This window comes from Narcine bancroftii, chromosome 7 (assembly GCF_036971445.1).
Source record: "Narcine bancroftii isolate sNarBan1 chromosome 7, sNarBan1.hap1, whole genome shotgun sequence".
In the NCBI taxonomy this organism is placed as follows: domain Eukaryota; kingdom Metazoa; phylum Chordata; class Chondrichthyes; order Torpediniformes; family Narcinidae; genus Narcine; species Narcine bancroftii.
Genome location: NC_091475.1, coordinates 198,932,869 through 198,956,518, shown reverse-complemented (window position 1 = coordinate 198,956,518; position 23,650 = coordinate 198,932,869). Strand labels below are relative to the sequence as shown.

Genomic DNA, 23,650 nt, shown 5'->3' with positions numbered 1-23,650 from the left:
AGGCTCAAACAGGTTCACAGGTCCTGGCTTACATTCTTTCACCCTTCCCAGACAACTCGTCTCCACTGCTTGACTTGCTGAATGACAAAAGTGTTTTTTTAGACAGCAATGCTGGAAAAATCTGTGAAAAATTTAACATAATTACTCTCCTTGTGGTCGTTTACACTGCACGCCTTAAGTTCCTGTGCACGATAGGCCCGGTGCTTTTACGTGGAGCACCGTGTCCTGAGTCATCAGCTGGACGTCGGATTCATGAAGTGAGTTTTGAGGTGCGATTTAGACTGCAGGCTTCCCCCGAAAAATAGAAGGGGTCCTGCTGGATAAATCGCGGTCCAGGAATTGACTAAAGATTCCTGCACTTTCATTTTTAGACTGCCTGTGTAACGGCAAATTTCGTTGATTGTGCCGTTATATGCCTGCAGTCTAAAAACCCTAAAAGAATTATTCTCTTCTCGGAACAGTGAGGGAAGGAGACGTCATGCCTTTGCAAGCAAGGAGCCAGCCTGTCCCCAAAACAGGAATGGAATGAGACACTCCTTCACATCTCGACACACTATCTTGTTCCCCCCCCACCCCCACTCATCCAGACTCTTCCCACCCACACTGAGACATCACTCATGTCTGAAGAAATCTGATTCTCCATGTTCCCATTCCCCCTGCTGCCTTCACCATGGACGTGCGATCCCCATACACATCCATTTCCCATCAGGAAGGCCTCAGCACCCTCCACTTCCTGAACACAAAGCCATTCAGTGCCCATTGATGAACACTCCCCTCCACTTGGCAGAACTTGCCATCAACCTTTTCTTTGGAGTCCTATTTCTTTCAGATCAGGGTGCAGATGGGCACATGTTGGGCATCAGCTGTGCATGCCTTTTTGCCAGGTATGTGGAACAGTCCATATTCCAGTCATATCCAGTGTCCCTCCCCAACACTTCCTCCGCTACATAGATGATGGGACTGGTGCTACCTCTTATACCCAGAAGGAACTCAATAATGTCATTAACTTCACTGCCAACATTCAACCTGCCCTTAAACTTACCTGGACTGTTTCTGACACCTCTCTCCCCTTCCTTGACCTTTCGATCTCCATCTTAGGGGACAAACTATCCACTAACATCTATCACAAACCAATTGATTCTCACAGCTTCCTGGGTTATAGCTCATCCATGGTCCCTTGTAAGGATGCCATCCTTTCTCACAATTCCTCTACTTCCACGCAACTATTCCCAAGATGAAATCTTCCATTCCACGATATACAAAATGTCTTTTTTTTTAAATAAACATGGATTTCCCTTTACTGTCCCCCATATCTCCTCTATTTCTTGTACTTCCTGACTCCATCTTCCCCCAGGCAGAACAAGAACAGAGTCCCTCTGATCCTCACTTTGCACCCCACCAGTCTCTGCAATCGATGCATTAGCGCGATCCCATTACTGGCCATGCCTTTTCCTCTCCACCCCTATCTGCTTATTGCAGGGATAGATCGCTCCAAGACTTGTTTTGCCCACTTACAAGATCTAGAAAATCTCCAGCTGTGAAGGAATTATTTGGGAGATTGGAAGAAGGGAAGGATGGTGAAACACCTTAAATAATGAAGTTGTCCACTCTCATCTTCACTCTGTCTGAAGAAGGGACATACGCCAAGTACAAATAGAATAATCCATCTCCTGGATTCATGCTGAGGTTTGGTGTGTGAGGCTAGGATGAGCCTCTCCTTCATCCCATCCCTAGCAGTCACCCTGTGCCCAAGTCCAGATGTGGAGATTGTAGCGCAGTCCTGCACCAATAATCCAGAGCCTTGGTCCTGAGTTCAAATCCCACTACAGACACCTTGGAATTCAAATATAATTTATTAACTTACTGTGGAGAAGTACAAGTAGTGGTGCCCATGAAACTGGTGGAGTGTCATAAAAATCAACTCATTCACCAATACCTTTGCTGTTCTTATTTGATGTAACCTATTTATAATTCCAGATTCCAGAGCAATGTTGTGGTCTGTTAAATACCCTTTGAAATCAAGCTATTCAATTAAGAGATGTGCAAGGTCTCTCTCGTGGATGAATTAAAAATATATGAGTTGTCAGGGGGTCTTTGAACTTGAAGCCAAGGGTCAAACATCATCCTAATTTGTTATCTCTAACATTCTACCAGAACTTTTATGAAACACATCCTACTGAACTGAAAGTTAATTCAACAATAACTTTCAAATTGTAAAAACCTACAGGACTATGTTAAAAGAAGAGAGGAGTGGGACATTTGCAATGTGCTAACAGAGGAATGATGGGTTGAATTACCTTCACCTACATACATACATCATAAGTGGCCTTCTCTACATCAGAGAGACTGGACACAGACTGACAGGGATCTCCCAGTGGCCAACCACTTCAATTCTGCAGCCCACTCCTGCACTGACATGCCTGTCCATGGTCTCATGCACTGTCAAACCAAGTCCACACAGAAATTGGAGGAACAACACCTAATATCCATCTGGGCCCTCTCCAACCAGATGGCACTAACTTTGACTTCTCCATTTTCTGCTAGCCCACTCCCCATTCTCCCTCTTTCCCATCCCTAAGTCTTCTTTCCTCCAGCTTTCCACCCCCTTCCCTCTCCATGCACACAGTCATTCCCCTTTCCCTGCTTGCTCCATTATCCACCTGTGGGCCTGGGCTCCTCCACCTGCCCCAATCCCCAACCATTTTGATCAGGTGCCCGTCTACATTTTGCTCATACCTTGATGAGGACCTCAAGCCCAAAATTTTGATGATGTATCTTTATCTTTGCTGTATACACTGTCTGGCCTGCTGAGTTTCCCCAGTTTTATGTTTTTACTTCAGGGGTGGGTGAAGTGGCTCATAAGTACGATGTTACATGTCACCGTGACCAGTAACTGAAGCAACGCCTGGGAAATGAGGCCATGGCTGTGAGTTTCATTCCTCATCTACCTGAGCTAGTGATCCAACTCTTTACTTTCAAAGACGAGTCAAGATAATATTGTAAAGGTTAAAACCTTGTGTTTTGATTCTTAGTTAATTTTGTGCCTGTCCCTTTAAGAGAACTATTGTTTGTAGTGTTACCATAGTGACTATGAAGTAATATGTCGTAATATCCGCCCAGACTAACAATTTGCTCATTATTCAAACAGATATGAAGGAAGCATGAACACGAGAAATTTTTCTTTGAATTTTTCTGTGTATCTCTTTAAAGTTTAAGCTGCCTCACAGTTTGGCGGGCAGCAGCCTCCTTTGAAGAAGACCGCAGAGCCCACCTCACTGACAAAAGGCAAAGGAGGAAAAACCCAACACCCAACCCCAACCAACCAATTTTCCCTTGCAACCGCTGCAATCGTGTCTGCCTGTCCCGCATCGGACTGGTCAGCCACAAACGAGCCTGCAGCTGACGTGGACTTTTTTACCCCCTCCATAAATCTTCGTCCGCGAAGCCAAGCCAAAGATATGTTTATGTCTCTATTATACAGTAAATCTTAATGCGAAGCTATGCAAAATGTTTATCCATTTTATCAATGAATTAAAATTACATGAAGTAACAACCACAGAGTTGGATTTATTGGATTAAAGAGATCAAAATTTGGAAAATCGTGGCTCATGCTTTTGGAAGATGAGACTTTGAAATTAGGATATATTAGAATAAGGAAAGTGACATCTATAAATAGAGGGATATGAGCCAATCACAAGTCAATGGGATCAGCATTGGAAGGTATCATGTTCAACATGGGAGAGTCAAGCCAAAGGGCTTGTTTCCATGCTCCATGAATCCACGAAATGCCACAGAAAATCACAAGCCATTAACGTTCTATAAAATGCTGAAAGTATCAGTCAGTCTTGGTTAGTGTAGCACCTAGCACAACAGTATTACAGGCATCAGCGGCCCCGGTTCAAATTCACCAGTCTGTAAAGAGTTGGTTCGATCTCCCCGTGTCTGTGTGGGTTTCCTCCAATTTCCTCCCAAATTCCAAAGACATACGGGTTAGTAGGTTAAATTGGTCACATGGGTCTATTTGGGCAATGCGGGCTCATAGGCCGAAAGAGCTTGATACTGTGCTGCATCTCTAAATTAAATTAAATAACTTTCTTGGTAAGCTTCGGAGCGTGCTCTATACCCAAACGTCGGACTTCAGTGACATTCAGCAGTTGCTATGGGAGTTTTCTGAATGCTTTTGATCAGTTTATCACAAGCATTCTCCCTCTGACTGTCCTCTCCAATTGAACACACGAACTGAGGTGCAGGATCTCGCACTAACCTTAGCCAGCAGCTGTGGAAGTGCCACAATGAAATGCTCTGTGAGCTTTGCCCGATCATCGATCTGTGACTTTCTCTCCTTTCCCATCTAAAAGACACCACAGGAGATCCACATGAAGCATCAGTGTGTTATTTGAAAGGAGTGAGATTGAAGAGAATGGAGTAGAGTAAAACCCCTGGTATCTGGGATTGTTAGATGCCAGATAAGTGAATTTTCTGGTTGCTTGAGATTGTGTGTTGCGTGATTGGTGAACTGACTGCTCAAGGGGATGCCAATTTTAAACTTCTGTATTTTTACTCCTCAACTTTCCACGATTTTTTTTGCCGGTTACTGAATTTGGGATAACAAGTGTTTTACTGTTTAAGAAAACCTGGATTTCGTATACAGATGTTCCTCTACTTATAATGGCTCAGCTTACAAATTTTCAAAGTTACCATGGTATTCAATCAATATCTGTACATAGACACTTAGTTCAGTAGTTTCACAATTCACCGCTTGGTCATTATTGGTTTTCACGCAACGGCTGATGGATGCTTTGGCTGGCGCTACACAATATTTTATGATTAAAAATTGTTTATTTCTGTGTGGAATAAAAGGTATTCAACATTCATTTACAAAATAGGCTTTGTTTTAGATAAATTTGCCCAGAAGTAGCCTATAGTAATTGGTCTGAGCACATTTTTTTGGGTGGCATGGTTGGTGTGGCGGTTAGTGCAACCCCTTTAGAGTGCCAGAAATCAGGCCTGGACTGGGGTCGAATCCCGCACTGTCTGACAGGAGTTTGTACATTCTCCCTGTGTCTATACGAGTTTTCTCCAGGGGCTCCAGTTTTCTCCAGAGTGTAGGTTAATGGGGTGTAATTAAGGTGGCACGGACTCGTAGGGCTGAATTGGCCTGTTACAGTGCTGTATGTCTAATTTTAAAATTTAATTTAAGGTAGGCTAAGCTCTGTTGTTCGGTCGGTGCAGTATTCTTTTTCGACTTACAATTTTTTTTCCCCACACAATGGATTTATCAGAATGTAACCCATCGTAAGTCAAGGAGCATCAAAGATTTGTAAAATTATAAAAGGCACTGAGAGACAAACTGTTTCTTCCAGGCTAAAGGTTTTACATATTAGAGAACATAGGTTTATGGTCAAGGGTGGTGGAGAGGGAGGGGGGTGCTTGGGATAGAAGTTTAAGGAAGATGTGCAGGGCAGGTTTTAGAGTGATGGGTGTCTGGATTAGGCTGATGGAGTAGTGGAAGAAGCAGATGGGATAGTAGCATTTAAGAAGGTCCTAGATTAGACACATGAATATGCAGGAAGTAGAGGGATTTGTATCACAAGCAAGCAGCAGAGTTTAGTCATGTTTAGTATCGAAATTGGCGGCGCTGCCAGAGACGCAGTAACAACAGCGCTGGTGCGGACCTGTGGGGAGTGAGGAAAACTGCATTAATATACACTAAATTACCAAGTACAGAAAGAGGTAATAAATATAAATCTGAAAACAATATATTCTGGATCTTTTCAAAGCCAAGGACAATTCGTCCTTCAACAGATATGAACATACCTGTGACTAATCAGACTACACAAAGCAATTCCACTATCAAAGATAAAATGAGGTTAGATTGAACATTAGAGTTTAACTGCAATGGTTAATGTGTCAGCCCAATAACACTGTTTCAGGCAACAATAGGATGTGAGGGAAAAAGGTAGATACTCGTCTCATCTTGGTTATGTGCTGCTGTACTCATACTGGGCCCCATGTGTTTCACTGTCTACGTTTGTCGATAGCCTTTTCAGAATGGCATTCCATGACTATTTTCTTACTATCAATACAGGCACACCCCAAGGATGCATGCTTAACCCACTGCTCTACTCATTACACGTTCGTGACTCTGTGGCCAGGCACAATTCCAATGCTATTCAAATTTGCCAATGACACCACAGTTGTCGGCAGAATCACAAACGGCAATGAGGAAGCGTAGAGGAGGACGATAGATCAGTTCACTGAGTGTTGTTATGCCAACAACCTTGCACTCAACATTACAGATCCGAGGAGATGATTGTGGACTTCAGGGGGAAAGTCAGGGGAACATGATCCAGCCCTCATCGAGGGCTCAGTAGTGGAGCTTCAAATTCCTGGGTGTCAAAAACTTCTACAAGTGTACCTTGGAGATCATCCTGGCTGATTGTATCACTGTCTGGTACAGAAGTGCCAATGGTCAAAATGAGAAAAAACTCCAGAGGCTTGTTAACTTGACCTGCAACATCACGGGCACCAGACTTCACTCCATTGAGGACACCTACAAGAGGCTGTGTCTTCAGAAAGTAGCCTCTGTCCTCAAGGACCCCAACCATCCAGGTCACGCCCTCTTCACTCTGCTACGATCAGGAAAAGGGTACAGGAGCCTAAAGACGGGAGCTCAGCAGCACAAGATCAGCTTCTTTCCCGCTGCCATCAGATTCCTGAATGATCAATGAACCAAAGACACTGCCTTCCTTTAACTATCTGTGCACTATTTTTGTTTATTGTTGTAAGGTGGTTTATATGAATGTTTGCACAGTGATGCTGCCCCAAAATGAATTTTGTGACAATAAATTCTGATTCTAATGATCAAACAAGAATGTTAAGAGACTGACCTTCTTCCCCAAGCACCTGCCTCCAGGAGGGAGACCTTCTGCCGCCTGTCGTATTGAACTTAACATGATTTCAACCAGTGCTTTCTTCTGTATGTTAGTGAAGGCTGGAAGACAATGGTACCTCGTGAATGCATAGCTTTTGAACTGACTGCAAGAACTCCAGACATGGTCCTCCAACAACCTCTTTACCTTCCTCTTCCTGGTCATCATTTTCAAGCAGCAGTGATGTCATGGACTCCCAGTCCTTCAGTAGAAAAGCCGAGGAATCCCAGAGGCTGTCAACGAGGTAGGCTGAATGCGTGCATCCCTGGAGAGAATAAACGGCAATGAGGAATATATGGGAATGATATTCTAATGGGAAAATGGGGTGGTATGGAGGGGAGAGGGGAGAAGGTCCCCATCTAAATAAAACATTTCCCACTCCACCGCTTGGAGGTCATAGCCCACATTCACTCCTCTGTTTCTCAGCATAATCCCCCTTCCTAATTTTCTTTGCTTTTTCCACGATCCCTAAATCCATTTCCAATTGCATTGCTTAAGAGTCTAATTTGGTTCATTTTAGTGGGTTATTGATGTTCCTGATTCATCTGTCAATGTGAAATGCACAATGACCCAGTGTGAAACCAAACGAGCGATCGGATCCCATCAATTAAAGACCTCCCCCCAAGGCTGCCCAGGATGCCACCTGCCTCCACTGCTCCTCTCACTGGTCATTCAACGTGATTCTCCTCTCATTCCTTGTCTCCAATACATCCTCTCCAACATAATAATAATTCAATTCTACCCATCACTCTCTAAGTTGATCAACACAGATGCACCTCAAAGATGTGTGCTTAGCCCACTGCTCTACTCGCTATACACCCATGACTGCATGGCCAGGCACAATGCAAATGCCAACTACAAATTTGCCAATGACACCACGGTCATCGGCAGAATCACAGATGGTAATGGGGAAGCGTACAGGAGGGAGATAGATCAGCTAGTTGAGTGGTGCCACAGCAACAACCTTGAATTCAACATTAGCAAAACTAAAGAGCTGATTGTGGACTTCAGGAAGGGGTATTCAGAAGAACATGAACAGGTCATCATCAAGATGTCAGCAGTGGGAAGGGTTACGATCTTCAAGTTCCTGGGTGTCAATATCTCTGAGGATGTCGATGCAACCATGGAGAAGGCTCACTAGCAAGTAGGAGTTTGAGGGGATTTGGTATGTCACCAAAGATTATCGAAAATTTCTACAGGTGTACAGTGGAGAGCATTCTGTCTGGTTGCACTGCTGTCTGGTATGGAGGTGCAAATGCATAGGACAGGTAAAAAAACGACTGAAAGTTGCAAACTCAGCCAGTGCCATTGACGACATCCACAAGAGGCAGTGTCTATCCTCAAGGACACCAGACAGGCCATGCTGTCTTCACACCGTTGCCATCAGGAAGGAGATACAGGAAATTGAAGACAAACTCCCAGCGGCACAAGAACATCTTCTTCCCCTCTGCCAGATTTCTGAACGGTCAATGAATCACAGGCACTACCTCACTTTATCCTATTTTTGCATTAATTTATTTTTAAATGTCATTTTATAGCAATATTTGCACTGTCTTTGGCTTGGCTTCGCGGACGAAGATTTATGGAGGGGGTAAAAGTCCACGTCAGCTGCAGGCTCAATTGTGGCTGACAAGTCCGATGCGGGACAGGCAGACACGGTTGCAGCGGTTGCAGGGGAAAATTGGTTGGTTGGGATTGGGTGTTGGGTTTTTCCTCCTTTGTCTTTTGTCAGTGAAGTGGGCACTGTAACGCTGCCGCAAAACAACGAATTTCACGACATGTTCATTACAATAAATTCTGACACAGATTCTGAACCTGCCTTTCTGGTTGCATTGCATTGAGTTTCCCAGTGTACCTGATGACACTAAAACCCACTGGATTGCCAATTCAAGCTCTGATGGACATTTTCCTTCCACCTGATTTCCCTTCCTGTCCTCACTCATCACAAGATATAGGAGTAGATAAGAAGGGCTCTGCCCTTCTTATCATGAGCTTATACACCTGCCCAGTCCGTCTCACTCCCCATCATCCTCAGTCACTGAGCAATGTGATGGCCTTCTGCCCTGGGTTTGACTCTCCACTCCTCTTACCACAGAAATATAAGTATCAGCTAAATGATTTCCCAAACCCTGCTGTGGATGGGGGTGACCATAACACCCCTCACCCTTCAGTAGAAGTAAACAGCTCCCAATCATTTCTCCAGAATGATAATTAATGTTATCATATGTCCAAAATATCAACCCCACCTCACTTTCCTGATAGAAGTTCACCAGCGTCTTTAAGTGACTGATGTTTCGTGAGGCTTTTTCCTTTCTCTCAGACAGTTCATCTTGTACCTCAGAGTCCTGACTGCAGAACAACCTGAAGAACAAGCATTGACCATTGATTAGAGATTCAGCATTGCTTCAGCAGATAGGCCAATACTTACATTCACAGATACTTCAGCACATGGGAGAAGGGGTTAGAGATGGAATGGGAGTGGTACATACCCATCATAGACATACTGACGGGTAGAGCAAACTTGGGAGTATGTAGCATGTCTATTGCTTTTGTTTTTGGGAATTGACCAATGTCCTCTTTCTCTCGAAGACATACCATATATATTCATGTAATAGTCAAATTTTGTGGACCAATTTTTAGGGTTAAATTTAGGGCGTCGACTATTACACGCATATTACTTTTGACCACGATAAGTACCAGCATCATTTGAGGCGCCAGGAGCTCAGATAGGCAGGTGGGTTGCTGGGACCGGGTGGCGAATCCATGTTTGAGGCATTGGGAGCTCGGATGGGCAGGCAGCCGGGGCCTAGACAAGTCTGCAGTCTAGGCATCAGGAGGTCAGGTGGGCGGGTGGCCACGGCCAAAGTAGGGGGGATCAACTTTTACACAGTATTGACTATGACAGGAGTGTTTATGGTATGTAAAAGATCTGAGACCTACCATTTTGAATAATTGCATTGAAGTCATTCTCTACATTAATTGCCCCTCCAACCAGATAACACAAAGAAGTTATCATGTCCTTATTAATTACTGTTTCTGAATCTAGATTTGTAGAATCTGACTGCCATGTTTTCTACATTGTTACAATTTCACTGGCCGTGAAACACTTCATTGTGTACAAACTGGGAATGAAAGGTCCATCTCTGTTCTTTTCTGTCCTACGTTCACTCATGGACCAGCCACCAATATTGACACCCTCCCAGTGACCCTAACAAACTTTGGCACACTTTCAGGGTCACTCAGAAATATTGACACATTCTCAATGTTGAGAGTAAGACTGCAATAATCTGGTGCTTTCAGTATTTTGCTAGTTTTGGACTGGCAAATTTTATAGATTAGAATCGTACAGGACAAAAGTTCTTCAAAGTTTCTCAATTCGCCCATGCACTGGGAAGATACCTGCCACAGCCACAGAAACGGAACAGTATCAGCTGTGAGGAATGAGGGGTATAAATAGAGGAAATGCAAGCAAGCTTTTTCCACCGAGGTTGGATGAGATCAGAACATAGGACAAGGGTGAAAGGTGAAATGTTTAAAGGAACTTCTTCACGCAGAGAGTAGTGAGAGGGTGGAATGAGCTGCCAGCTAAAGTGGTGAATGCGGGCTCCATTTTGACATTAAAGAAAAATTTGGACAGGTACATGGATGGAAGGGGTATGGAGTGATATGGTCCAGGTGCAGGTCAATGGGATTAGGTAAAATAAGACTAGATGGGCTAAGGAGCCTGTTTCTGTGTAGTACTGTTCTATGGTTCTTTTTGAACTGCAAAGACTCACTGGTCAAAATCAAATAACTCCTTAACTGCCTTGGGATGCAAATTAATGAAAGGCCCATTTTAATTGTATGAGAAAGATGCTGGCAAGTTGTGGGACAGGTCGTTTTCTGGCAAAGGTGCGTTTGTTACGTGGGAGACCTTTATAGGTGAAGCTTTGAGAGTATAGAGTTTGCATGTTCCTGTCAGAATTAAAGGCAAGACTTGCAGATGTGGGGAACCTTGGTTTTCAAGAGATACTGAGGCCCTGGAGAAGAAGCAAAAGGTGCCCAGCAACTATAGGGAGCAAGGAACAAACACGGTATCTGAGTATACGAAATCTAAGAAAACACTTAAGAAGGAAATCAGGACGGTGAAAAGGAGGCATGAGGTGGCCCTAGCAGACAAAGTGAAGGAAAATCCTGGTGGCTTATATTGATGTATTAAGAGCAAAAGGATAGCAAGGGTCCTACCTATGCATGGAGCCAAAAGAGATGGGGGAAAATAATAAATGGATCTTTTTTAGCATGTGTACTTGCTCAGAAGATGGGCGCAACAAATAGAATTGAGAAGAGTAAAACACAAAAGTCTGCAGGCACCATGATTTGCAGTAAGAACACAATGTTGCAGAAACTCAACAGGCCAAACGGTGTATTTTTATCTTTGCTATATAAAGTACACTGTTTGACCTGCTGAGTTTCTCCAAAAGGAAATTGATGTTATAGACCATATACACATTACAGAAGAATGTCTTGAGGCAAATAAAGGTAGATAAATCATCACTTGACAACATAGCCCGAGTCCTTGAGGGAGTCTAGTACAGAAATTGTAGGGGTCCTAGCAGATGCATTGAAAGCATCATTAGCTCTGGGTGAGGTATCAGAGAATTGTTTACGAAAGGCTCCATGAATATTCTTGGTGAGCCTGACATCAGCTGTGGGTAAGTCTTTGGAAGGTATGCAAAGAGTCTGGATAAACAAGTATTTGGATCATCAGGGCCTAATGCAGGGTAGTCAACATGGCTTTGTGCGTGGTAGATAATTTCTATCCGATCTTTTGGATTTTTCCGAAGAGGTTACCAGGAAAGTTGATGAAGAAAAGGCAGTGGATATTGTCTACATGGAACTTTGACAAGGTCTCACATGGGAGGTTGGTCAAGAAGGTTCAGTCACTCGGTGACCAGGATGAGGTAGTAAATTAGTTGAGACATTGGCTTTGTGACAAAACCCAGAGAATGGAGCCTCTGGAATCGGGATTGAGTCCATTGGTTGTTGTCGTCTATATCAATGATTTGGAGGATAAAGTGGTAGAGTGGGTCAGCAAATTTGCAGATTACACTAATTTCAGGGATGTAGTGGACAGCGAGGAAGGCTTTCAAAGTCTGCAATGGCATCTGAACCAGCTGGAAAAATGAGCTACAAAATTAATGATTGAATTTAATGCAGACAAATGTGAGGTGTTGTACTTTGGGAGGCTAAACCAGCATAGGATTTACACAGTAAATGGTAGGGAACTGCAGAGTGAGGTAGAATAGAGGGACATGGGAATACAGATACATAATTCCTTGAAAATTGTATCACAGGGAGGAGTCACGTGATGGAGTAATGGCCGGTAGGGTAAAACCAGCCCTCTCCAGAAAAGAAGAAAAAAAGTTAAAAGACGAAGTTCAATAAATACAAAATATAAGAAATAAAAGATAAAGTTGCAGAGAAGAGAAAGAAGATGGCACCTAAGAAGTAACAAGTAAAAACAACGGGAAAAAAAAGAAGACACCAGAAAAGAGAGAAGGCCTTACCTGCATGAAGGAACAGGGAGCCGTGGTGGAGAAGAGAACCCAATCTCCGAGGTTGGTGTTGGCCCTGTGGAGTCACGACTCCCCCCCCGACCGGTGGACTGCAAAAATGGCTCTCTGACCCAAACAAAAGTGCACAGTGCGCAATCTAAGGTAAAGGAAAACACCAACGGGAGGGGGGCTTAGCCGAGGAGCGGGCAACCACGGCGCGACCAGCTGAGGGATGACCGACACCAGGGCTCTCAGCTGGAAGACGAGGAAAGCAGCAGGAGAGAGAGAGTGAAGAAAGAAAGTCGATGGGGTGAATGGAAAGAGGCTCGACAGATAAGCAGCTCAGAAGGAGAGGACCAACAGCAAGAGGCCAAGCAACAAGAGACCCGACAAAGTGAGACAAGCTACTCATCAGAAAAATCAGAAGAGACACAGATACAAAGAAGAAGACACAAACAGGGGTTCAGACACAGAAGAAGAGGAAGAAGAAGACCAAGATCTTCACAGAGAGATAGAAGGTAAAACAGATGGACAGAATATAGATAAAGCTTTTTTTGAAGAACAAATGAGAGCATTAAAAGAATGGTTGTCATTAGAATTTAGTGCAATTTTTTTTAAAAATGAAAAGAACAGAAGATAAAATACAAAGATTAGAACTGGTCATGACAGAAATAGGGAAAACAGTAGAAAATGCGGAAGAACGAGAAACGGCTGTAGAAATGGAAGTGAATGACTTAAGAGGAAAATTGGAAGAAAGTGATAAAAAATTAAAGAGACACAGAGTTGTTAGCTCAGAAAATTGATATGTTGGAAAATTACAGTAGGCGAAACAACATAAAAATAGTGGGCCTGAAGGAGAGTGAAAAAGGCACAGATATGAAGGAATTTATAAAAGAATGCATCCCGAAGGTCCTGGGAATGACAGAAATGCAGGAAGGAATGGAAACAGAAAGGGCATACAGAACACTAGCTCCAAAACCACAGATACATCAAAAACCAAGATCCATTTTAGTAAAATTTTTGAGATATACAAGGTAAAATATACTGGAGCGTGCAAGGGATAAAATTAGAGAAGACAATAAACCATTGGAATACAAGGGTCAAAAAAATATTTTTTTACCCAGATATAAGTTTTGAACTCTTAAAGGAGGGAAAGGAGTTTAATACAACAAAATTAATCCTATGGAAAAAAGGTTATAAATTCACATTAAGACACCCAGCTGTGCTTAAAATATTTATCCCCGTGGAGCAAAACCTGCTGTTCTCAGATCTGGAGGAAGCACAAGAATTTGCAGAATGCTTGCAGCACAGATGAAGAGATGTAATAAAAATGAAGAACAGTGATAAAATATATATAAAGATGTAAAAACAATGTATATGTAAAGAACTAAAGAAGGGAAAGAGAAGGGAAGGAAGGAAGTAAGGGGGGGAAGAAAAGGGAGAACTTTGTTATATGTGTAAAAAATAGTGTTTTCTGGGGGGGGGGGGGTTGTGGGGGGGAAGAGAATAACCGTCACTGTAAAATCAGTTGACGCTTGCGAGCAGGATCACAATCCAAATGGAAAGGGGAGTTGTGGTTGCCCGGCAAGGGATAAGGGTGGTTAAGGTAATATTGGATGTTGGAGTTGTTGGAATATTTTATGTTTTAAAATGTGTTGTCATACATTGAGTTTAAAAAGGGAAAACGGAGATGAAAATGGGGAAAAGGGGGCTGGTGGTGGAGAGAGAGCGGAAATGTGATGTAAACAGGATATGAGATGGCCACGTTGAACTATATGACTATAAACATTAAAGGAATACATAACCAAATTAAAAGAAATTAAAACCAAATTAAATTTACTGAAAAAAGAATAGATATAGCATTTGTGCAGGAAACGCACCTAACTGAAGTTGAACATAATAAATTAAAGAGAGACTGGGTAGGACACGTAGTGACAGCATCATATAATTCAAAAGCTAGAGGTGTAGCTATATTAATTAATAAAAATGTACCAATCGAAATAGAGGAGGAAATAATAGATCCAGCTGGGAGGTATGTAATGATAAAGTGTCAGATATATTCCGAATTTTGCTCAAGATATATGCACCTAACGAGGAGGATCAAAAGTTTATGCAGAATATTTTTTTGAAGATTGCAGATACACAAGGAAATATACTGATAGGAGGGGATTTTAATCTTAATTTGGATCCAATGTTGGATAAAACTGGACAAAAGACTAGCAAAAAGAATAAAGTGGCCAAATTTATGGTTAAATCGATGCAGGAAATGAAACTTATGGATATATGGAGGAGGCAGCACCCAAGAGAGAAGGAATACTCATATTATTCGAATAGGCATAAAACATACTCAAGGATTGATATTTAAGGGAGAATTATGAAAACTGAATATAAAGTGAGATTACTATCTGATCATTCATGTAAGACAGCAATAATTACAGTAATACCAACTGGAGGACATCCCACCAAGAACATAGCTTAAACTCTATGCTACTTAAAAGGCAGGAATTTAGAGAGTTTATTGAACGCCAAATTAAAACATATTTTGAAATAAATACGGAATCGGTGAAAGACAATTTTATATTATGGGACGCAATGAAAGCCTTCATTAGAGGGGAGATAATAAGTTACATAACTAAGATGAAAAAGGACTACAATCGGGCAGTTGGAAAAGGAGATAGTAAGTACAGAAAAAGGAGTACAATTGGGCAGTTGGAAAGGGAGATAGTAAGTACAGAAAAGAAACTAGTAAAAAGGATGATATAACGAAAAGGAGAGAATTGGCGGACAAAAAAATAAAATATGAAACATTACAAACGTACAAGGTGGAGAAGAACATAATGAAAATAAAGCAAAAATATTACGAACTGGGAGAAAAAAAACACAAAATATTAGCCTGGCAACTTAAAACAGAACAAGCTAAAAGAACTGTATTGGCATCAAGGAAAAAGGACAAACAAATTACATATAACCCAATAGAGATTAATGAAAACTTTGAGGAATTTTATGAACAATTATACCAAACTGAGAACGAGGGGAAAGATGACAAAACAGAAGAGTTTTTAGCAAAAAGTGAACTGCCGAAATAGCAAGAAGAGGAACAAAACAAACTGATAAAACCATTTGAAATAGAAGAAATACAGGATATATTAAAAAAGCTGACGAACAATAAAACGCCTGGAGAGGATGGATTCTCAATAGAATTCTATAACATATTTTAAAAGTTATTAATTCCTCCTCTCCTGGAAGTAATGAACCAGATAGAAGAAACACAAAACTTGCCAGATTCATGTAAGACAGCAATAATTACAGTAATACCAAAGACGGGGAAAGATCCATTAACACCAGCATCATATAGACCAATATCTCGACTTAATTCAGATTATAAGATAATAGCGAAATTATTACCATACAGATTCGCCGATTGTGTACCAAAAATAGTAAAACAAGATCAAACTGGATTTATTAAGAAAAGACAAACGGCGGATAATGTCTTAAACTTATTAATCAAGGAAATAAGAAGCCAACAGTGGCTGTAGCTTTAGACGCAGAAAAAGCCTTTGACAGAGTAGAATGGAATTATTTATTTAAAGTATTACAGAGGTTCAATCTACCAGAAAAATACATTAATTGGATTAAAGCATTATATAATGGATCGTTGGCGAAGGTGACAGTAAATGGATATGTATTAAGCCAATTTAAATTAAGTAGATCAACTAGACATGGATGTTCACTATCTCCCTCACTGTTCGCTTTAGCAATAGAACCATTGGCAGAACTGATAAGAACAAAAAATAAAATAAAAGGGATAAAAATAAAGGAGAAGGAATATAAAATAGTTTATTTGCAGCTGACATCATAGAACCAGAAATATCAATAAAAAAGTTACATAAGAAATTGAAGGAGTATGGAGAAATATCAGGGTACAAGAACAAAGCAAATAAAAGTGAAGTGATGCCAATGAGTAACGTGGATTATACAGAACTTAAAAAAGAATCACCATTTCAATGGGAAACACAAGCAATCCGATACCTCAGTATTGGGTTAGAAAATAATTTAAGCCACTTGTACAAATTTAATTATCAGCCACTAATAAAGAAATTGCAGGAAGACTTAGAACATTGGAAAGAATTACCGCTAACGTTGATAGGGAGGGTAAATTGCATTAAAATGAATGTCTTCCCAAATATACAATACTTATTTCAATCGTTACCAGTTCCCTTAATAGAGAAATTCTTTAATGAACTAAAGAGAATAATAAGGAAATTCTTGTGGAAAGGGGGGAAACTGAGGGTAGCGCTAGATAAATTAATAGAGAGGTATAACCAAGGTGGTTTGCAGTTACCAAACTTTAAAAATTATTAAAGAGCAGCACAATTAAGGTATTTATCAGATTTTTACCAGTCAGGGGAAAAACCAGACTGGACTAAGATAGAGCTAGATAAAATAGGGGAGAAGGTACCGGAATATATACTTTATAAGTGGGATGAAAAGCTGGTGCAATATAAAAGCTCACCAGTACTGCATCATTTACTTAATACATGGAAGAAGATCCACTTAGAAAGGAAAAAAATGAATTATCAAATACCAAAATTGATATTGACACAAAGCCCACTAATCCTTTTTACAATAGATAACCTTTCCTTTAGAGAATGGGAGAGAAAAAGAATTAAAAGAATAGAAAATTGTTTTTTGGGAAATAATTTATTAACATTTGAACAGTTGAAGTACAAATATGGAATAACTCATGGTATAATGTTTGCATACCATCAACTGAAAGCCTACTTAAAGGATAAATTGGGAAGCAGACTGAGATTACCAGAAGGAAGCAGCTTTGAATATGTGATTACAGACACAATGATAATTAAAAGATTTATAACGAACATGTACATTAAGCTGCAAGATAAGGAAAATTATGAAATAAGCTATAAACCTAAACAAAAGTGGGAAAAGGATTTAAACATAAATATAAAAAAATGAAACATGGAAAAAGTTATGTTCTGGATCTATGAAGAATATAATAAACACAAGGTTACGTATGATACAGTATAATTGGTTACACAGGTTATATATCACGCCCCAAAAAAATTTTTAAATGGAATCCAACATTATCAGATAGATGTTTTCGTTGTAAGAAGGAAATGGGAACAAAAGTACATGCAATTTGGGCATGTAAGAAAGTGAAAATGTTTTGGGAAGATCTAAATCAGATATTAAATGAAATCACAAAAAAATAACATACCAAAAAATCCAGAGATCTTTCTTCTAAGTAATATAAGAAGTAAGGAATTAGGCCTCAAATTGGATAAAGCGCAAAAAAGATTTATTATGATAGCCTTAGCAGTAGCAACAAAAAAAAATGTATAATGTCAACTTGGAAATAAGAAGAGAGCCTGAGAGTACAGCAATGGTACATGGAAATGAATAAATGTATTCCATTGGAAAAAATAACATTTAATTTAAAAAATAAAATTACATTGTTTGAACAAATTTGGGAACCATACATGGAACATAACAGAGAGGGCTTGCCTCGGACCTCCACCCCCTAAAATGATAAGAAGACAAAACAACTTGATCTAATGTGTAAAAATAGATGACATTTTTCTTGTTTATTTTTCATTGTGTGATGACATTGTTTAATGGTTTTATTGTATTGTATATATTGAATATTTATTGGTTTTGGAGGGGGGTGGGAAGGGGGGAAAAAAAGGGAGAAAAAGCCACTATGTATATTTAATGAGAAGCGTTTGTATATATTTTGGTTGATACGGTTCACAGTGTGAAAAATAAAAAATTATATTTAAAAAAAAAAGAAAATTATATCACAGGTAGACGGGGTCCTAAAAAGAGTTTTTGGCACATTGGCCTTCATAAATCAAACTATTTAGTACAGCAGTTGAGATGCTTGTTGAAGCTGTGTAAGACATCAGTGAGGCCAAATTTGGTGAATTGTGTGCAGTTTTGGTCACTTATGTTCAGGAAAGATGTCAAAACGATTGAAAGAATGCAGAAAAAATCTACAAGGATGTTGCTGGGACTTGTAGGGAACAGTTGAAGAGGTATGGACTTTATTCCCTGGAACGTCAGAAAATAGAGGTGTACAAAATTATAAGTGGTACAGATTGGTTAAATGAAAGTGGGCCTATTTCACTGAGGTTGGGTGAGACAAAAATGGGAGAACACAGGTTAAGAGTGAAAGGGAATATGTTTTAAGAGGAACACTAGGGGAAACATCTTCACACACTGAATGGTGGGAGTATGGAAAATGGTGGGAGTATGGAACGAACAGCCAGTGGAAGTGGTGAACGAGGGTTCAACATACATATAAGAGAAATTTGGGTAGGTAGGAGGGGTATGAAAGGTGCAGCTCAATGGGACTAGGCATAAAAATGGTTTGGCTCAGTCGAGATGGGCCAAAGGGCGTGTTTCTGTGCTGTAGTCTTCCATAACTCTCTGATCATTGAGTCTGCCCCACCATTTAATCACAAGCTGGTTTATTTTTTTACTCTGTCCCACTGCCTGGTCTTCATCCAAAGATATTTGATGCCCTGGCTAATCAAGGTGGGTAATAATAGAAGTGAAAAATGGAAGTCTGCAGACTCTGTGACTGTAGTAAAAATACACGCAGTAAATGCTCGAGGAACTCAGCCAGTCTGGCAGCGTCCACAGGAGGTGGCCTGAGGTCTTCCTCAAGGTACAAGGCAGGTATCTCAATAAAGATTGAGAGAAAGGTGGAAGAATGGGAGGGGGAGGAGACCAGACCAACAAAAAAGGTGTTAATTGGATATGATAAAAGGAAAAGAGAGAATTGATTTTGGCTTTGCGAATGGAGACAGAAGGAAAAGGGAAGGAGAGAGAAAGATCAGAGAAAAGGAGACAGGAGTTAAAGATGGGGGGGGGGGGGGGGCAGGTAACGGAAACCAGATAAATCAATGTTAATGTCATCTGGTTGGAGAGTGACCAGACGGAAGATGAAATGTTGTTCCTCCAGTTTGCGGGTGGTCCCAGACTGGCAGGGCATTACACTATGGACAGACATGTCAGCAAAAAATTGGACAGGGAATTGAAATGGATGACCACTGGGAGATCAACAAAACGATCTCCCAGTCTGTGCCCAGTCTCTCCAATGCAGAGGAGACCATAATGGGAGCACCAGATGCAGATTCACATGTGAAGAATTGCTTCACTTGGAAGGACTGTTTGGGGCCCTGAATGGTGGTGAGTGAGGAGGTGTAGACACAGGTAGAGCATCTCCTACAGTTACAGGGCTAGGTAACATGGGGACGGTTCATGGGGAGGGAGGAGTGGATGAGGGAGAATGATAGAAGGTGGATCTCCCATTTCCTTTTAACTGTAAACCATTAAACAGCTAAACTGCAGCTCCCTGCATCTGTCAAATGCCGACACACAAGAGATCACAAATGCTGGAATCTGGAGCAAAAATCAATCAGCTGGTGGAACTCAGTGGGTCGAGCAGTATCTGCAGAGAGAAAAGGAATTGTCGACATATTGGGGCAAAGCCCTTTATTGACCTTTCATCCATCAAATGTCTTCAGCTGAAACTTGCTATTGAAACATGCAGCTATTGACCACCACAAATATTATTGATAACACCCCTCATTCCTTGGGTTGAAATTTGAACCAACTGTTCCTGCTTTAAGGGTATTAAATCAGATTCTCGTGGACATTTTTGGGGATTAATACTCTATGCCCCACAAACATCAGATATGCAGCTAGCTCAAGCTTGATTAAGTATTTTTCAAGCATTCCCTGTTGATTTACCCTGACCCATGTTACCCTGAACTTTGCTAATTCAGAAGACCGTTACTTACTTCCTGTGTAGGAATTCTCCAGCTGCCAAAGCAACTGGTCTGTGAGCTGAGTAGACAAAATGGGACAACTGTTTACAGTCGCTTGAAGTCAACGCATCTTCACAGTTCCTACATAAAATCAGGGAATAGACGAATGCAGTTACAATTTTCACTTTTCTGGTCACATTACTATAACATTCACCAAGAAAGCTCACCAGCAGCTATACTTTGTGAGGAGTTCGAGGAGATTCGGTATGTCACCAAAGATTCTCAAACTTCTGATGGCATACTGTGGAGAGCATTCTGTCTAGTTGCATCACTCTCTGGTATGGGGCTGCCAATGCTCAGGACAAGAATAAATTCCAGAGGGTGTTAACTCAGTCTGAGACATCATGGGCACCAGTCTTCACTCCACCCAAGACATCTACAAGAGGTAGTATCTTAATAAAGCAGCCTCTATACTCAAGGACCCCCACCACCCAGGCCACACCCTCTTCATTCTGCCACCATCAGTAAAAAGGTACAGGAGCCTGAAGACAAGCACTTAGCGGCACAAGGACAGCTTCTTCCCCTCTGCCATCAGATTCCTGAATAATCAATGAATCAAAGACGCTGCCGTCCTTTGACTTTTTCTTGCACTATTTTTATTTATTTTGTAAGGTGGTTATATAAATGTTTGCCCTGTGATGTTGCCGTAAAAACAACGAATTTAATGACATGTTCATGAAAATAAGTTCTGATTCTGACATTTTTATAGCCATTGCCATGTACACGAGTATTAAAATGCCGCATGCCAAACAATATCTAGATGCTTGTTGACTTCGCAAAGAACAAACTGTCCAATGGTCCTTGCATAATACATAGATGGGGAGGTAGGAGAGGCTTAGATTATTTTTTGACACTAAAGGAATGCGAGTGCATCACAAGTAAAACTGAAGTTCCAAGCATTCCATCCGAATTTCTACAGGACAGAAAATCCTGTGTTAAACAAATGGGCTTCTAACATGAGCAAGAACAGAGTCAAGTTGAGTCAATGGCTGCTCTAACGTTTTATAATCTGCAACCAATTACAAAGTTTTACACATTACAGAAAAAAAATGACACTATTCTGGAAAATCCAATATGGTTTGGTTCACTGTTGGAATATAATTTCCTGTATATTATATATAATATAATTCATATATAATTGGGATAATCCTCATTTTATCAGACAATAATGAAAAAAGGCAATTACTCACTGCAGCATGAGAGTTAACACCTTAATTGCTTGTACAGCAACTTCACTTTCTTTGTCCAATGTCATTGACTTGATCCTATCCTATTAGAAAGGAATGCGACATCGTGTAGCTGAGAGTTTTCCATCAGTTAAACTAAGGCCCACTCGTTGGTGAATATGGCCTCCACTATTGGTTACAAATAATTTTAAATTCAAATAATCAATTATAGCATTAATACATTAATAATTACATAAAATCCGCAGTATTCGGCACCTATGGGGATTCGTAGATGTAGGATAAGAGAATTTTCCGGTTGCTTGAGATTGAGTATTGTGTGATTGGTGAAATAACCACAAGGAGGCGCCAATTTTTAACTTTTGCTTTTTTTAAGCTATATATTTTCCGCAATTTTTTTTTTGCCAGTTGCTTGAATTCCGGATAACAAGGATTTTGCAATTTTTTTAATAAATGCTTTTATTTAGACTGTTGATCATGTACAGCTTGTGTACAGATTGACTGTTGCATGCGCTAACATACACTAGGATCTGCCATCTGAACACACTGTATGTTTACTGTATACAGTGAAGGAAGGAGCAGTTGAATTGATAAGTGTGACATCCTCCACATAAGTAGAGTTTTGATTCATCTCCAGCTCTCCTGCAACCTCTGCACCTGCACAACTCTCCAGTTTCATTCAAACCATCGGCAACTCGAGCCGAGATCCAAACCTCTGACACCATGAGGAAACCTTCAGTGCCCAGGGCCCTTCGGGAGCCCTCCTTGCCCTCAGCATCCTCTTGTACCCGGTTTCTGATACCAGGTTCTCATGAGCCAGTCTCTAGCTGCCCGCGGTCTGGAGGAAGTCCTTTGATCTTGAGCCACCAGTAGCTCGTTGCCTGTAATGTGTCCTTCAGCTGCAGAGCTCTTGCTGGCCCACCGCCATGGTCACCATCCTTAGCGTCATCTCCTCTGCTTCTCCTTCTCAGCAGAGGGTGGACTCTCCATCACTGGTGTCCTGCACTAGTCTGCTGCTCCCCCAAAGTCTGCAACGCCACAAGGCTGTTGCCAAACACAGGTGTCACCATCTTGGGCCCAGACTTGTTTTGTGGGTTTTGAGATGGCAAATGAGGCTAACATCCACAAGCTCATTCACCAACAGGGAAGGAGGCCAGAAAAGATGGATGGGTAGGTTGTATGGTAGCCCACTTCCTCCGAGTGTGTGTCCACAAGCTCATCCACGAATAGGGGAGGAGGCCAGAAAAGACGGATGGGTAGGTTGTATGGTAGCCCACTTCCTCAGAGTGTGTGTGCTCCCATCGCAATGCACTGACGTTCTTGGCACCATCCTGAATGCCCCTTCTCCACTTTGAGCTGTCATGAGCTGGAGATTCTAGGAGTTGGTGGGAATGTTGCTCTTCTTCTGGCTAGGGACTCAGCTCCACCTACTAGCTCATACCCCATCATCTTTAGTTCCCCTGCTGTTCAAAAATTGTCCTGTGTCTTAAATACATTTAATGGGGCAATTTCTACTGCTTCATTGGGCAGAGAATTCTACATATTGCCCACTCTCTGAAAGAAACAGTTCAAAGTTCCTCCTCATCTCGGTCTTAAACCTAATCCCCTGAGTCAAGGCATGGTTCTTGTCTCATCTGACAGTGGAAACAACGTTCCTGCAACTACCTTATTTATTTTTTTTTTAATTTAGTGGTACTCAAATACAGCCTATTAACCTACTAACCCCATACATTTTTGAAGGGTGGGAAGAAACATCCCAGAGGAAGCCCATACAGGTCACAAGGAGGACATACAATCTTCTCACATATTGCACTGGATTCTAACGCGGGTCGCTGCCACCCAAATCCATTCCTTTCTATTTATTATCTATTCCTTTCAGAATTTTAGATGTTTCAACAAGATTCGCCCACCCACCATCCTTCTAAGTTCCAATGAGTCTAGCCTCAGGCTACTCAACCTTGAGTTAACCCTTTCATTTCAGGAATTAACCTGGTGAACCTCCTCTGCACCACCTCCAAAGCCAGTGTTTCCATTCTCAAGGAAGGCCAGAACTGTACACAATACTCCAGGTACATCCTTATCTTATTCAGAAGTTTATTCCCCTTCTTGGGTGCCAACAGAAAGGAGAAACATTGACTCACCTT

At 41.2% G+C, this 23,650-nt stretch overlaps 1 protein-coding gene across 4 annotated transcripts in view; it reads right to left on the bottom strand.

Moving 5' to 3' along the window:
• Window positions 1-23,650, bottom strand: part of LOC138739602 (cohesin subunit SA-2) — a 154,601-nt gene that overhangs the window by 64,247 nt on the left and 66,704 nt on the right. For all 4 annotated transcript variants that reach the window (XM_069891960.1, XM_069891959.1, XM_069891961.1 and 1 more), the window contains 7 exons: window positions 23,648-23,650; window positions 21,513-21,592; window positions 20,296-20,403; window positions 9,179-9,293; window positions 7,080-7,197; window positions 6,891-6,994; window positions 4,265-4,351 (listed from right to left, as the gene is read on the bottom strand). The exon at window positions 23,648-23,650 is cut by the window's right edge and continues 96 nt beyond it. In XM_069891960.1, coding sequence (XP_069748061.1) covers window positions 4,265-4,351; window positions 6,891-6,994; window positions 7,080-7,197; window positions 9,179-9,293; window positions 20,296-20,403; window positions 21,513-21,592; window positions 23,648-23,650 — 615 coding nt within the window. The remainder of the gene's footprint in view (window positions 1-4,264; window positions 4,352-6,890; window positions 6,995-7,079; window positions 7,198-9,178; window positions 9,294-20,295; window positions 20,404-21,512; window positions 21,593-23,647) is intronic.